We start from the raw sequence: 16,277 nt of genomic DNA, 5'->3' as shown, positions 1-16,277 counted from the left end.
TGAACTTGGAGATCTTAACTTTGGGGAAAAACTTAGGGGTGTAAACTTAAGATTTTCAAAATGATGTCTTTGTTTTCACTAATCTTGAATTGGAATTTAGTATTTCTTTCTGTTTGGGTGTCAGCAACAAGCCGCAGTTCAGTTAGCAGCCCTAGCGACTGTCATCAACAGAAACAAAATAGCTTCACATCCCGTTGCAGCTGTATGTGTCTCCAGACACCATTTACGCTCATGATGACTACAAAAATACAGTCGTTTTTGACCTGCCACTAGATCCTGTTACTTAAGACGTTCGTAAAGTGCGCATGTGACTATATCACCATTTAGAAAAGATTTTGACAACTGTATTTTAATATAACTGGCTTCCTTGGCAATCAATGCAACTTATTTTACACATTTAATCAGATTAATCTAAGAAGTGATCCCCAAGCTTCACCAGACTGCCAGAGAGGCCCACGGCCTGAAACAGAGTAAGGACGCCTCCCTAGAAGAAATATGTATCAGGAAATCGCGAACTTAGCTGTGATTTTTGCCATGAACCGACTATATTTTAACTTATTCCATTTTTAAAACGAATTCTTTATCTAAATATGTTTTGCCTCACTCTGAGTAGTAATATACGTGCAATGAGGGGGTTTTGGTACTAGTTACAGTTTCTCTAATGCAATTTAAAGTAAATACCTATTAAAATCAAAAGGTACACCTGGGGCTTCCCTGGTGGCGCAGTGGTTGAGAGTCCGCCTGCCGATGCAGGGGACACAGGTTCGTGCCCTGGTCCGGGAAGATCCCACGTGCCGCGGAGCAGCTAGGCCCGTGAGCCATGGCTGCTGAGCCTGCGTGTCCAGAGCCTGTGCTCCGCAACAGGAGAGGCCACAAGAGTGAGAGGCCGCGTACCGCAAAAAAAAAAAAAAAAAAAAAAAAAAAGGTACACCTGAAATCATCTTGCATATGAAGAGCACTACACCTAGCACATTTTGAAGAATGCTGCATCCGCCCACTTCGCCTCTCCATGACCCTATGAAGTGGGTACTGCTTTAGTCCCCATTTTACAGATTAGAAAACTGAGGCCCAGGCAGATTAAATAACTTGTCCAGGATCACAGAGCTACAAAGAGACACCACCAGATTTCTAACCCAGCTGTCCCCGAATTACTTGTGGCCAATCTCCTACTGACTTCTTTCCATTTTAAAACATAATATGCTTTTGGGGGTGCGGGTGTTTGGGGCCCAAGACTCCTCTCTCACTTCTCCCATCCCTCAGGGGGATGACCATGTCCATCCTGGGCCCCCGCCTTTGTCATCTGAAAGTACGTCAGAGTAACCAGGCAGGGGACAATGGCGTATCTGCCAAGTTTCCATGAGGCTACAGACACCCTCACGACACCCAGGGGTCTCCTAGCCCAGCTTTCCCGTGGCCTGTGTCATCTCAGAACTAAAGATGGCGCCATCCTGAGCAGCGTCACTGCTCAGACTCTCCTCCTGGGGCCAGGAGGCTGAAAGGAATGAAATTAGCTTTACAGTTCTCCCTTGGCTGCTGAAGCTACGTAATGGAAAGAAAAAAAAAAAAGAAGAAGAAGAAAAGAAAGAAAAATTATTATAATAATAAAACATAAAAGTTGTCAAATCTCACTGGCAATTCTATTTAGGTCTTGCTTAGTTCAAGTACTGGACTGTCAGAGATCCAACAGGAAGGGGGGAATCTCTTTTCATTTGATATTCTTAATGGAGACCGTTATTTTTTTAATTAAAGAAAATAACTCTTAAAAAATGTTGGCTGAGGGAATTTACAAGAGAATGTATCAATGGACTCCGTGGAATTCTCCCTTCCAGCACTGCCAGATTGCAAAATTACTCCCTGGAAAGGCCAAATTCTGCTTCTGATTACTAACACTCACAGAAGTGGGAAAGGCATATTATCCCAATAACCACTTGTCCCTCTCAGTTTGTTCCTCTCTGAAGAACTTGAAACATCATTCCCACCATCAATCACGCACATCTTTCTTGATGCCTGAAATGCAACATCCCCAAATCCATCTGACAGGTGTCAAGATTGAGGCATGGAAGAGTAGAGTGACTTCTCAATCAGGATGGGGCTACAGAGGCAAAGAGGAGAAAACGGTACCAACAAACAACATTGGCATCTTTTTTTTTTTTTTTTGGCCACAATGCTTTCGGGATCTCAGTTCCCTGACCAGGAATCGAACCCATGCCCTCGGCATTGAAAGCGCCGAGTGCTAACCACTGGACCGCCAGGGAATTCCCGGGATTGTTTTTCCTGGACTCATCAATGGACCAATCAAAGGAACTCAGTGAGTAGCAACACAGCAGAAGTCTCTGAAGTCCCTATGACGAGAAGATAAACTATCTTCCTCCACAGTTTGAGAGCATCATTGAAGAATCCAGGACACCAGAGAATTAAAGTGAAAGTTGAAAAGCCCTCGTGCGTCTGGGAAGAGGGCAGCAACTGGGGACTGTTTTTCCACCACCCTCATCCTCGTCTTCCTCTTCAACGTCCACGTTGTTCTCTCTGTGCGTCCTAATGTCCCAGCTACTGTACTGGCTGACTTACATGCTTTCCTTCATTTGATCCTGGCAAGAATCCCATTTCATCACTACGATTAGCTTTACTTTAGAGATAGAGAAAATAAGGCTCAGAAAGGCTAAGCAACTTGCTCCGGATCACCCAGCTAAGAAGAGGCAAAGCCGAGCTGCGCTCCAGGTCAGGGCTATTCCAAAGCTCTTGCCAACTTATACTTGATAATAGGGAATTGCTGCCTTCCCATCACTGCTGGGATGACACAACCATTCTGTTACATAGAGTATCCTCCTCTGTGATGCCAGAGTTAGATATTGGCTACACCAGGCACCATCAACCTTTACCGGTCAAACTGTCAATCAATCCTGCTTTACCAAATGTCACATCCCACTGCTCTCCACTGTCTCCTGCAGACACAGACGCGCTCTGCCCAGTCTGGACACCAACCAGGGTTCTGAGTCCCTCAGCTCACTCTGGGTGTTAGGGCTGCAGACCAGCTTCTCCCCAGCTCCGCCTCCCTCCCACATTCTGTTCCACGTGAGCGGATGCCATGAATGACACCATTGTCGCCGGGTCTGGGTTGTAAAACGTTACAAGGGAATATTGAAATCCAAGGCCAAACGGCGTCGCAGCCTGCTAACGAACGGCCCCGAGAATGTTTTCCACTGCAGCCGACTGAATTGGCCTTTTCACGGGAGCAGGTGGCAGAGGTTCTGGGGTGCTGGGAGGTTTCTGTTGTTTTCCCCTGGCGATGCTTACCCAGTTTCTGGCAGCCTTTCTCAAACGACTAAAGCAGCGCACTGGGGCGAGGCTGGGGACTGTGAAATCTCTGTTCTCGAAGAGCAAATTCCTCCTCTCGCTAGCACTTCAATCTGCTATTAAAATGAAAAGGGGGGCCCCAAAGTCCCATGAGAGCCTTCCCGGTTTATTAACTTTCTGATACGCTTGGGGAAGCGATTCTGATCTAACGTGTGTGGACACTCAAGGGACAGGAGGCAGCTCACCCCAAGTGGGTTTTTGCTCTGCAAATAACGAATCGCTCCCTCCTCGTCTACAAAGTGCTTCACGACCGCTTTATGACTCGGATCTCACCACACCACTGAGCTGGAGAAAAGCACGGTGGACGCTGCTCCAACTCGCTGGCGAGGCCACGGGGACACAAAGAAGTAAAGGGAGTTTCCCACCATTGATTCAACCAGGGCTGTCTGATGTAAGCGACAGCAAGAAAATCAAAGACTGGGACTTCCCTGGCGGTCCAGTGGTTAAGACTCTGAGCTTCCACTGCAGGGGGCACTAAGACCCTGCATGCCACATGCCGCGCCAAAAGAAAAAAAAAGAGACTCAAAGACACTGCCCTCTCTAGCCATGAGCGCCCACCATTTATGACAACTTTGGTTGGCAACCTCTTAAATCTCATATATATAAGTTCATACCAGGGTGGTCATTTCAAGTTGCAGCTCTGAAGTTAGGTTGTGTGGGTGTACCTTCCTTTGGTACCCAGCCACCAACTTGGCCACTGTGGGGCTGGCTAAATTCTTCCTTTCTCTGAGCCTCAGTCTCTCGTCTGTAAAATGGGAATATCAGATTCACCGCCTCTCAGGATGGCCGAATGATACAACGTTCGGAAAGGCTTAGCATATATTTCAGACACACTGCTCAATGAACACGAGCTTATAAACCACACAATTATGTTTTGAAGCAGAAGTTCTTACCTTGCAAGGGCTTCAACTGATCTATGAATCGCCCCCCCAACCCCTACTATCAGATGAGTAGAGCTTGTCAGTTTTTCTAGGGAGAGGTCCATACTTGCATCGGTTACTCTGAAGGGGTCTGAGATTCACAAAAAGGTTTTGAGTAACACTACAGAAGCAGCTCCGGAATCGAGAGAAAAGTCCTGGACCAGTTATGTGGGTGATTCAGGATATCTCCCTCTGCCTCGGTTTCTCCCTTTGCAGATGGGGATGACAAGGCCCCCGTCACAGTTGAGTTGCGAGTCCCAAGGTAAAAGCTGGATAGTCATGAAAGATCAAGGCAAACTGAACCTGTGGCGGGCTCTTAGTAACAGTACGTGAGACAGTATTCCCAGGTATCTAGTACTAAGTTGAAGAGCTTAATACTTTTCCGATTTTAGTTTTAGTTTTGTTTTGTTTTGTTTTTAATGATTTTGGAGGGAGGATGAGAAGGTAGAGGGATGCCTTCTGAGGCTGGGCCTCGGTGCTTCTGGAAGCCAGAGTGCAGAGGGACTGGGACTAACCTGGGACAGGGACCTTTCTGAAACTGCTTCCTGTACTCAAGGGGTTGTGTTAAGGCCTCCTGTGTTCTGAAAGGAAGCACGGGGGCCCCTTGGTCATTTGCAGAATGACCGTCAGTGAAATGATGACCTTAAAGTCACCCCAAAGCAGCCACTTCTGCAGGAATACTAAATGTTCTGTGGACTAATATAAAAGTCTGCCTCTTGCTAACACATATATATGGAATCTAAGAAAAAAAAAAAAAAGGTCATGAAGAACCTAGGGGTAAGACGGGAATAAAGACACAGACCTACTAGAGCATGGACTTGAGGATATGGGGAGGGGGAAGGGTAAGCTGTGACAAAGTGAGAGAGAGGCATGGACATATATACACTACCAAACATAAGGTAGATAGCTAGTGGGAAGCAGCCGCATAGCACAGGGAGATCAGCTCGGTGCTTTGTGACCACCTAGAGGGGTGGGATAGGGAGGGTGGGAGGGAGGGAGACGCAAGAGGGAAGAGATATGGGAACATATGTATATGTATAACGGATTCACTTTGTTATAAAGTAGAAACTAACACACCATTGTAAAGCAATTATACCCCAATAAAGATGTTAAAAAAAAAAAAAGTCTGCCTCTCCCCCTTAAAAAAAGACCAACCAACCAAAAAACACCTACGGGGGAATGGGTCTCTAGGAAAACAAATTCCTAATGTGAGAACGTTAACCACTATGATGGGACAGGTGAGAGACAGGGCTTAAGGTGGGGATGGGTAGAGATAGGGAAATCTCTCCAGAGAAGTGAGTTTCAAACGTGGCTGCACCCTGCAGTCACCTGGGGAATGTTGTTTTAAATACTGATGTCATTGCTCTGCGGTGCAGCCTGGACACTGGGAGTTTTAAAAAGCTACCCAGGAGGAAAAAGCCTTAAGCAAAAGGGTAAACACTGTATGATTCCTTTTATATAAAATTCTATCACAGACAAACCTAACCTACAGTTTAAAAAAATCAGAACATCGACTGTTTCTGGTGGGAAAGTGGAGGAGGAATTAACAGGGGAAGGGCCTGAGGGAACTTTCTGCGGTGAAGGAATGTTCTGTATCATGATACGGGCTTGGGTTTCACAGGTATGGGTATTGTCAGGATGTGAATGGCGCACTTAGTTGTGCATTTCGCAGTATGTAAATTTTACCTGAAATAGACAATCACGAACAAAAACTGAATCCTAGTTAATGGTATGCACGCTGAAGTACACAAGGATGGAAGGTACTCATGTCTGCAACTGAGTTTGAAATGCATCCAAAAAACAAATAATATGGATGGATGGATGGATGGATTGGTGAATGGATAGATTGGTGGAAGAATAAATGTACGTATGAATTGATAGATGGATAGATAAATGGATAGATTGGTAGGTGTATGGATGGATAGACAAATGGACAGATTGGTGGATGGATGTGTGATAGAGCAAATGTATAGCAAAATGCTAATTGCAGACCCTAATCAGTGGGCATATGGGTGGTCACCGTACAGTTCTTCCATGTTTTCTATATGTCTTACGTGTTTCATAATGAAACACTGGGACACACTCCAGGAACTCCTAATAGTCAGCCAAAGTTGACCACCAAGTAGAGAAAAGGGTTCTTTTTTATAAAACAGCCCAGCACAAGAGCTCTATTTCCAGAAAATAAGATCACACATTACCTGCATGTCTTTGCTCATTCTGTAGGGCCAAAACAAATTACCCAGGTGTGACCAGGGGACCCTTCCACAGATAACTTGTTACAGGGCAGTTTCGGACCCCTTCCCTAGAGCCACTGATTCGGAACCTCTGAGGTGAGACCCAGAAATCTGCATGTTTCACGAGCCTCCCCACCCCCAGCTAATGCGACGTCTGCCAAAAGTTTGAGAAACACGGCTTCAGTGTGGTTTGCCCTTAGACACTATCCCTGAAGAGCAGGTCCGCTGGGGCAGGGGCTGGGGAGGACAGGGGTGGGTACAGTGTTGCAGACGAATGGGAAACCTTAAACGATGGTGGACATGATGGACAACCAGGACTCAGGATGGGACCCCTTGGGACAAACCTCCATTCACAGGTTAGGCTGGCTTGGCCTCCCAAACATAACCCCCCTCTTGTTTTACATAACTTCACAATTTCCTGAGAGAAGCCACGTGCCTAGCCAAAAGTACAGCAAGAAGTGGGGATTTAACGCCATCTCCAGGACGCTGTCTTGGAAATCACGCCTCATTAATTGGACTTCCCCATCACCTTTAACCACAAGCATGAGGATACAAGAGCGCTGAGCCTTTCATTTGAAAAAGGCCGTCTGAGGTTAGGGAGCTGAACATTCATTTGAAATCAGGAAGGAAAGGCTGGAAAAGGAGGGACGGCTCCAGTAGAAGGATTTTAACTTTTGAAGGGTCCCGGACCCCATGAATCCCTTGAAATTCTTTGACATTTTTTTCTATTTATATATTTTGAGTTTTCCAGCGTTCCTTGCTAATCGGATTTTCCAACGGGATCTTAGATTCTGATTAAGAAGCCCCGCCCTAAAGGTAGGAGAGGAGGAGGTGACATGCAGTGCAGAGGGCGGGACAGTGGTGGATTTCTCACGATGGTGGAGAGACGTCGACGGCCTGGGGCTGACAAAACCAACCTATTGGCTCTACCTGGGACATCCTGGGCTCTAAGCTTTTCTATCTGCTCTCTGGTTGAGGGGCTCAAAATCCAGGCCAGCCAAACAGAGACTCCAAGTACCCCAGCTCTGGAGATGACTTCCTGCCAAGGTATCGGCAGTCCAGTAAAAACCTGAGGAAGGAGAGGCAACCGCAATTCTCCCACGAAGAGCTCTGAAGCCACCACTGCTGCACTCTGCTAGCCTCCCAATAATACCCAGTAAATGCTGTGTATGCTGCAGAGACCAGGCGCTGCTCACGGCCACTCTGTGGGCATTAAAGCAGGAAGTGCCCAAGGAAGCACTTTGCTGCTGCTTGTTCAGATTCTGGGGCTTGTCATTCCGAAAAGACCAGTGGCGGCCCGACAGGGCGGAGGGGGCATTCTCTCCATCCGAAAGAAACAAAGCTCACGGCCAGGCCTCTGCACCTTAACTGGCAGTCAACCTGGCCTCTGGCTTCACGAGGGGAAGGACCCCATCTCAGCACCTAACATGATCCAGGGTCACTCCAGGCCGGGGACCGTGACAGGCACTCCTGGGCGCACTGGGGCAGTGTTAAAACAAGTGCGCACACTCCTTGACCCTCCTTCTATCGAGAGGAAGGATCCCTGCCCTTCCACCTGGAATCTGGGCCCATCTCAGTGAGTCCCGTTCAACCAACAGAATGCAGCAGAAAAGACACTACAGCTTCCCAAGGCCTGGTGAGCAAAGACGCTGTGGTTCTCCAGGGGCAGCCTGACACCACGGAGGGAGTCTAGCTCCCCTGAGAGCACCATGCCGGACCGGTCACATGCACACACTCCAGTGGACAACCCAGGTGGGCTCCCAGCCGAAAGGCAGAGTCAACTGCTGGTCGTGGGGTGTGCCATCTGGGACGTCCAGCCTTGTCTGGCCTTCAGATACCTGCCGTCCCCACCAACACCGGACAGCAAGCAACAACCGCCCAGAGGCATCCTTCCCAAATTCCCGACCCACAAATCCTGAACTAAACCCAAGTGTTTCCCTGGGACTTCCTGCTTCACCTCATGCACAGTGACAGCGAGCGATGCCTGGTCTTTCCACCATAAGTAGCACTGAGGGAGCATTCCTGAGGGCTAGCAGGTTGCAAGCGGATGAAATCTGGAGCGCTGTGATGGCCTCTGAGCTCCCCATGGAAGGACCGAGGCTGCCTGTACCTCCTCCCCTTGAGTGGGCTGCGGAGGCGTCGGAAGCTAAGTGCTACAGCTCTGGCTGTCCCGGATTTAGTCTCACACACACACAGCAGACGGCACAGCTCAGAGCGCAGGGCTTCGCAGCCAGTCCATGTGAAATTTAGCAGTAATTCGTTTCGTAGCAATAGTAATTAGGACACCCGCATTACCTCGTCTCATCCTTGCAACAGCTGTGGAGGTAGGTTCTATAATTATCTCCCATTTTACAGATGAGGAGGATAGAAGCCCCATGGAGTAGGGGAGCCCCGGGGCTAATCAGCGTGATAGCCTGGACCCCAGCTCCAGAGCCTGCTTTTCCATCAGTGGACCCTGCCCCTCGATGCACGGATTCATCTTTGCATCCCCGGGACCTGGCATAGAGTAAGCCCTGAACGAATGTGTGTTAGCTGAAGAAGCAAGCAACAGATCAAAAACTGAATAAAAGAGTATCTGGGCCACAGTTTCCCCTTCCGCAAAAGGAAGAAGGTTGGACCAGATGCCACCTCCCGGGATCCCTTCTACCTCTAGAACCCCACGCTTCTAAGGAACAGTGTTCCCTGTCATAGTGCCACGCCAGCCGGCTTCCAGAGATCTTCAGAGTCTGACGCCTCCTCCAGAGCCCAAGACAGGTAGATCCCTGTGCATTCCTTCCCTGATCCAACGCAGAAAACCCTTCCTCCCAACAGTTTCAAATCCCATTGCTGGGGCAATGCCTGGACCCCATCCTCTCCATAAAGGTGCCCTCCCCAACCCCAGGGCCCTGGCCCCGGCCCCATAGGCCAAGGAAGTTCCTGTTCACCTTTGACAGTGAAGCTCCCACACTTTCTCATCAAGGTGAGCATTTATTTAGGTGCAACTCCCAGATGTCTGCGATGTGCATATCACCTTGACAACGTCCACCAGCTGTCCTGCCATTTAGTTAACATTTTCTTTAAATAATCAGTCTTAACTATCCTTCCTTCCTCCCTCCCTCCCTTCCTCTTTCCTTTCCTTCTTCCCTTCCTTCCTTAGAACTTAGTCTCGGGGACTTCGCTGGCGGTCCAGTGGTTAAGACTCTGCGCTTAGTGGGCGCAGGTTCAATCCCTGATCGGGCAACTAAGATCCTACATGCCTCACGGCGTAGCCAAAACAAAACGAACTTAGTCGCATTCTAAACAATACTGTCTATGAAATCAGCCTGATGCAACTGTGTGTCTGTGGGCACCCTCTAAAATCATCTCATCTCTCACCAGGGGAGGGGACACTGCAATTTGGGAAATATTGGTTTTTAGGGCTAAGAAGTTTTTAAGCCGCAGACTAACCTTTCAAAATAACCTTGGCATGTATTTTAATCAGCCGGCTAGAGGCAGGATTTGTGGAATGATTTTATTCTCTTCTTTGTGCTTTCCCTTCGCGCCCCCATTTTCAGAATAAGCAGTTACTACTTCTGTAACTAGAAACCGCACCTCAATGTTGGAAAACTAAGACACCCTCTGCGTGTTCCAAACGCAGACTGCTGGGTGAAGAGAGAGGAGAGGGCGGTGAGTGCCCAGACATTGGCCAAGCTAATCCAAACGTTATTTATGTGGGATCACTGCTAGTGAAGGCTCAACCCTCCTTAACCCCACCCTTCTCCCTTCGTCCGATTGTTGGAATTAGAGGAAATTTCATTCCTCCCGCTTTGCTCCCTGAGCCAGCTGTCACCGGGTGTGTGGGGGACAGGAAACAGGATTACAAGATCAACAGTGAGCCTGCCGTTCCAGCCAGGCTGTTATCACAGCCGTCTCCGGAGAGCCATCTTCCCCACTTGTCACTACCTACTGCGAGCTGGGAGTTGGGACCACAGCCCAGAATAAATTCTGAACAAGGGTAAAACTGGGAGTCATGAGGAGTCTTTCCCAGCTTGGATCATTTTTTGGAGCGTGGTCTAGGAACCAAGCACTCTTCAGGCATTTTCTCACATAATTCTCGCAAGAACCCCAGAAAGGGGAAGCTATATTTATTTATGCCCATTTTACAGATGAGGATACTGAGGCTCCGTGGGGTGAAACTGCTTGCCTGAGGTCACATGCCGATAAACGCAGAGCAAGGATTGAACCCAGGTTTGTCTGACTCCAAAGCCTATTGGAACCTCTCTGCTCCCTCTCCTCCCCAGGGGCCATCTCTAGAGAACTGGGCGCATGACCCTGTGCACTCCCTGTTCCCCAGCGCAACTCCTAATGTGGCCACAAAGACACACGTGGCTCGGAGGCTGAGAGTTTCGATCCAACACGTCAATCACTGACTTCTGAGGACCAACCGCCTTGCCTTCCTTCCATCTCCAAGGGCCTACCCGGAAAGGACCCCTCAGCCAATCTGCAGTAACTAGGGGACGGTTAGGGCAGCCCGTTCAGACCAAAGTACAGTCATCTGCCTAAATATCTAGGCAGCCGTGTTGTTCAGAGCTGTAACAGAGAGTCCCCAGGATCGCTGACATGTGAGCTCTCAAACACCTGTCCCTCCCCACCTGCCTTTCCTCTGATGTCCATCATCTGCCCAACCAGCTTCCAGAGCACAGGGGCCCCGGCCTGACAAAGGAAAGCAGTGAGGGCTCTTGGGAATAGACACACCCTGACTACGCAGTCTGTGGCCAGAGGAAGCTTCTCGGAGGAAGAAATAGCTACAGGGAGGCTTTAGTGATGGACAGGAGATGGAAAAGGAGGAGAGAAAGACAGAGCCAGACCAACTGTGGTGTTCAAAGGGCCAAAAATAATGGAAAGAAGACAGACTTGGAGCAGCTCCTTCAGCAAGATTGAAAGGGAGAGGGGACGCTGGTGAGGAACAAAGCTAGGGGGCGTGGCAAGGCTGGATGGGAAGGGCGTGGTCAACCACACCAAGGAGTCTGGACCTGACACTGAGAGCAATAGGAGGCCTGGGAGTGTTCTAGGCTGTGCAGTAAGCGTGTCTGATTTGCGTGGTACAAAGATGTCTCTGGCAGCTGCCTGGAGCACGTCCCCCGGGAGGGCAACAGAGCTGACATCAGGTCTAAAGAGGTTAGAAGGCTGCAGCAGGCGAGGTCAGTGGTGGCTGGAATAGGCAGCCTGGATGGAGAAAGGAGGCGACTTGAGAGATATGATAAGAAGGTAGCATCAACAGGGCCTGGTGACTGGGTAAGATTGAGGGGGCGATTCGAGCACCTTAAACCCATGATCCCACCTGCTTTTGACCTTGTGGGAAGGAAGGAAGAAGTGGGGGAGGGAAGAAGGTATTCAGTTGCAGGCTGGAACCAGTCCCTACCTGCACAGCCTGGACCCCTACCTGCAGGAGGACCAAGATGAGACTGTCCATCAACGGCAAAGCTGCTGTGATGACAGACGACCATGAGGATAGGATGGGGGTTTAGACGCCATAGAAATAAAAACTTGGCATCCCGAGCCTACGGCTGAAAATAGTTTGGCCTCTTTCACCTTTACGTGGTATTTGTTGTCAACTCTTCCAACGGCCATAGATTAAACCCAACTCCAGTTCTCAAATGTAGACACGTAAAGCCAAAAATGTTTCTAAATAATCATTTAAGAACTTGGTTATTTTCACCACAAAAAGCATCTTACAAATCCACAATTGTGAAGGAAACCAGTTATGAATGCAGAAATTCATATGAGTGTGGTGTACGTGTCCCATCTGAGGATAATGGCATATTTATTTTTTAAAAGCATGCAAAATTAGGTCTGGTAAGCCCGCTATCTGAAAACAATTTCCACGGCATGCATTTCTAAACCCAATGTTCAAACCACAAAGCTGCGGCCTTTCTCTCTTTCTCTTTCTTAGGTCTCTTGTCCTCCTTTGAATGGCTACATCTGTCCATTTGCCCAACTCTCCCTTTTCGTGTCTTCCAGAAGGGATGAGGAAAAGCTTCCTAAATGACCTCATTTTATTTTGAAATACTAAACCCACCAAAAAGAGAGGAAGAAAACTTTCTTGGTCAAAGGGATCAAGATGTATTTCTAATTCTCTTGCCATATGGTAAGTTATTTTGGAACTCTACCAAGAGGTAGAGAGAATATTTAACAAAATTGGCAACGCTCGTACAATCCTTTCAAATCAGACCAAATTCCCATTCTCCACAGCCCCTTCTAGTCATCATATCAGCGACCGTGACCACAGGATATGTAAAAACACCGAGCAATTTTTATCACCAGCTTCCAATCCCCCATGCCTGGGACACCACGTGGTGTCAACTTTGTCTGTATATCACCCCCAGGAACTCAAGCCATTAACTTCCCTTTCATTTATCAAGAGCTGTTGCCTAAAAGAACATCATTCGTCGGCTGTGACTTACGGGAAGAAAGAGAGAGCGGACTTCACTTGAGGGAGAGAGACAACAGAGAAAGAGGACAAGATTGTAGCTTTTGTTCCCGAGGCAGATGGAGACCGTCACATTCCCTCCGACATGCTCTCCCCTAAAGCTACGCACTCCACGTTGCCTGATAGAGGAAACCACCTTTCTGGAGGGTTACCAGAAAGTGGGATTGAAGAGGCTCTTTCTCCTTTTTCTTGATGGCAAAGAGGACCCCATTTCTCTGTGCCTGCACTTCTGGTGTTGCCGGCTCACCTGTGTTATTAGTGGGGGTGGGGAGTGCAGAGGCGGGGAGCGGAGGACACCATTTTCTTACCTTTGCATTCTCGACATTCTATGCAGCTCCATGTCATCGCTGCCCCGGAATCCTTTGGCAAAGGGATTATTTTCAATCTTTAACTGGGTGATCTGAAGGAAGGGGAGAGAGAGAGAAAGAGTTCCATTTTCACTTGATTGTTATAAGACTACCTCGGGACCCGGCTAATAATAAGTGTCATGGAAACGCAACCTTCTGGCAACCCAAAGAAGCAAGTGAAGCCCGTCACATCAACGGGACCCATCACTTCATTCGAAAGGAGGAAAATGTCCTAGATCAGATTGTATTTAAAGGGGAAGAAAACCTGGTTTCAGTTTGCCCATTAATTGGAGTCCTACTCTGCATCATTCTGGCTGGAGTGGCTTTTTTTTTTTTTTTCTAAATCGTAGCATTTTGTGTTTCAAACACAATCTTGGCCTCAACACTTGGTACACCCCCTGCTCCCTGGAAAATTGTACCATGTTGACACGGTGTCAACTTCCTGCAGCGTGGCAGTCTCCATTGGGAAGGTCTTGATGATTGCTCTCAGAATCCTACTATGCCTCATTTCACGTTCATTTCATAGTTTCACAGATACAGTTTGCTAGCTCAGGTGGAAAATGGTGTCTAATTAAATAAAGACCAACATATAAAATTATAACGTATATGATAGCTACCAAACAGCTTCAAAACTCTTTAATTGTCTAGGTAAGGGGACTTCCCCAGCGGTCCAGTGGTTAAGTCTCCGCGCTTCCACTGCAGGGGGCAGTGGGGTTCGATCCCCGGTCGGGGAACTAAGATCCTGCATGTCGCACGGTAAGCGCAAAAAAAAAAATATTGCTTAGGTAAGGAAGAGAGAGCCCTCTTCTTGGAAATTTTTGTTGCACTATACAAAACTTAGTGATAGAACAGGGTCTTTGGTTCAAGGTCCAGAACCTTCATGGAAACCATCAACACATATTCTGTTAGCGTGAGCGTATGGTAGCAGGTCTAGGTAAAAGAGTGCATCCCTATGGAGTTTGCCAGAAGTATTTCCTAAAAACTGTGTGTGAACTGAATTTTTATATATATAATCACTTCATGGAAACCAGGGCAGCATTCTTCAGAGGCCAGTCATTCCAAGGTCACCTTCACCATCATTATCGTATCTATACAGTCCCTGTTCACTGGTCTGCTTAATGTTTTTATTTAAATCAAACCACTTTTGATTTAAATTTATACTATAAAAATAATTATATCACTTCTCTATACGTCAAAGTGGAATCACTTGCTAGTCAATAAAAAGAAAATAAGTATATCAAATTCCCTCTACTGGGACTTCCCTGGTGGTCCAGTGGTTAAGAATCCACCTTCCAATGCAGGGGACACAGGTTCGATCCCTGGTCGGGGAACTAGCTCGATCGCTGGTCAAGGAACTAAGATCCCACGTGCCACGGGGCAACTAAGCCCGCACACCACAACTAGAGAGCCCGCGCGCTGCAACGAGAGATCCCACATGCCGCAACTAAGACCCAATGCAGCCAAAAATTAATTAATTAATTAATTTTTTTAAAAAATTCCCTCTACTGGTACCCCCGGAAAGTTCCAAGCCTAAGGCCTGCCTTCTCTTTGTTGCAAGAGGAAATTCGACACTTTTAGAGAAGTATTTATCATAAACTGGTATTGAAATAAGACTCTTCTCTGATAAATGAATAGAAAGATCATTGGAATAAGAACAATTTTCTTTGTGATCCCATCATCTTCAAGTACCCACAAAACCATCTCCTCTATCCCCAGTAGTATCGTTACAGACTTTGAGAAACCAAGTAGTTGCTTTGCAAAACTAGGCTTAATCGATGAACGCACCCATAATTTGTCCATTTGGGGGCAATCATTCTGGTCTGTTCAGTTTTCTGGAAGAGGTGGTGTTATAAAGTTTCCTTCTAACTCCAAGACTCTACCATGAACATAAAAATACTACATATGTGTGTGTGTTCACAGTAAAATATATATGTAAAATTAACATTTTTTAAATGTTATGTGATTCCAACCATATGACACATCTTGGAAAAGGCAAAACTATGGCAACAGCATAAAGATCAGTGGTTGCCAGGGGTTAGGAGGAAGGGAAGGATGAACGAGAGAAGCGCAGAGGATTTTTAGGGCAGTGAAACGATTCATGATGTAGGATACATCATGGTGAAGACGTGTCATTATGCATTTATCCACACCCACAGAGTCTAGGGACTGCCCTGGCGGTCCAGTGCTTAGGACTCCATGCTTCCACTGCACCACGCTTCCACTGCAGGGGGCACGGGTTCCATCCCTAGTCAAGGAAATAAGATCCCACAAGCTGCATGGCACAGTCAAAAAAAAAACAACTCAGAGTCTACAACTCCAAGAGCGAACCCTGACGCAAACTACGAACTCTGGGTGATGATGTATCAATGTAGGTTCAACAACGGTAATAAATGTCCCACTCTGGGGGGCGATGCTGGGAGCAGGAGAAGCTGTACATGCAGGGAGACAGAGGGTATACAGGAACTCTCTGTACTTTCCACTCAACTTTACTATGAACCTTAAACTGCTCCAAAAAATAAAATCAATTGTAAAACTTTTTAAATATGTCTGGGTATTTCTATGTATACACATTCCCTCCTCCTTCATTTTTTTTAACTGTACCCATTCCTGCAACTTTCTGATTTTGAATTAACTCTTCAGAATGAGTAGAAACGTCTGTAAAATCTCTTTGGAAAACAGCAGAGATTGGCACAATACTGTAGATCAATGATATTGCAATAAAAAATAAAAAATCTCTTTGGAAAACAGTCTTGAACATGTGTACTCCTCAAGCCAGTTCTGAGTCCAAAAGCCCATCACCTAGTGGGGATTTCTTTCTCACTCCGGTTTTATGACAATAAAATGCAACCCAATTGACCATAAATCATTTTTTAAAGGGGGAGAGGGGAATTCTCAAAAAGTTAAGTAAAAATTAGATCATTTTGAAAAGGGGTGGAGGGAATCCTTATCCCGCCTTCTGTACCTCCCACCCACC

General features: G+C 47.2%; 1 protein-coding gene across 2 annotated transcripts in view; it reads right to left on the bottom strand.

Annotated features, from left to right (window-relative positions):
• The window catches only part of TBX5 (T-box transcription factor 5), a 44,843-nt gene that overhangs the window by 13,013 nt on the left and 15,553 nt on the right, over positions 1-16,277 (bottom strand). For both annotated transcript variants that reach the window (XM_060029383.1, XM_060029385.1), the window contains exon 7: positions 13,265-13,356. In XM_060029383.1, the coding sequence (XP_059885366.1) occupies positions 13,265-13,356 (92 nt within the window). The remainder of the gene's footprint in view (positions 1-13,264; positions 13,357-16,277) is intronic.

Source organism: Delphinus delphis, chromosome 13 (genome assembly GCF_949987515.2).
Source record: "Delphinus delphis chromosome 13, mDelDel1.2, whole genome shotgun sequence".
Lineage (NCBI taxonomy): Eukaryota > Metazoa > Chordata > Mammalia > Artiodactyla > Delphinidae > Delphinus > Delphinus delphis.
This window is presented reverse-complemented; position numbering and strand designations above follow the sequence as displayed.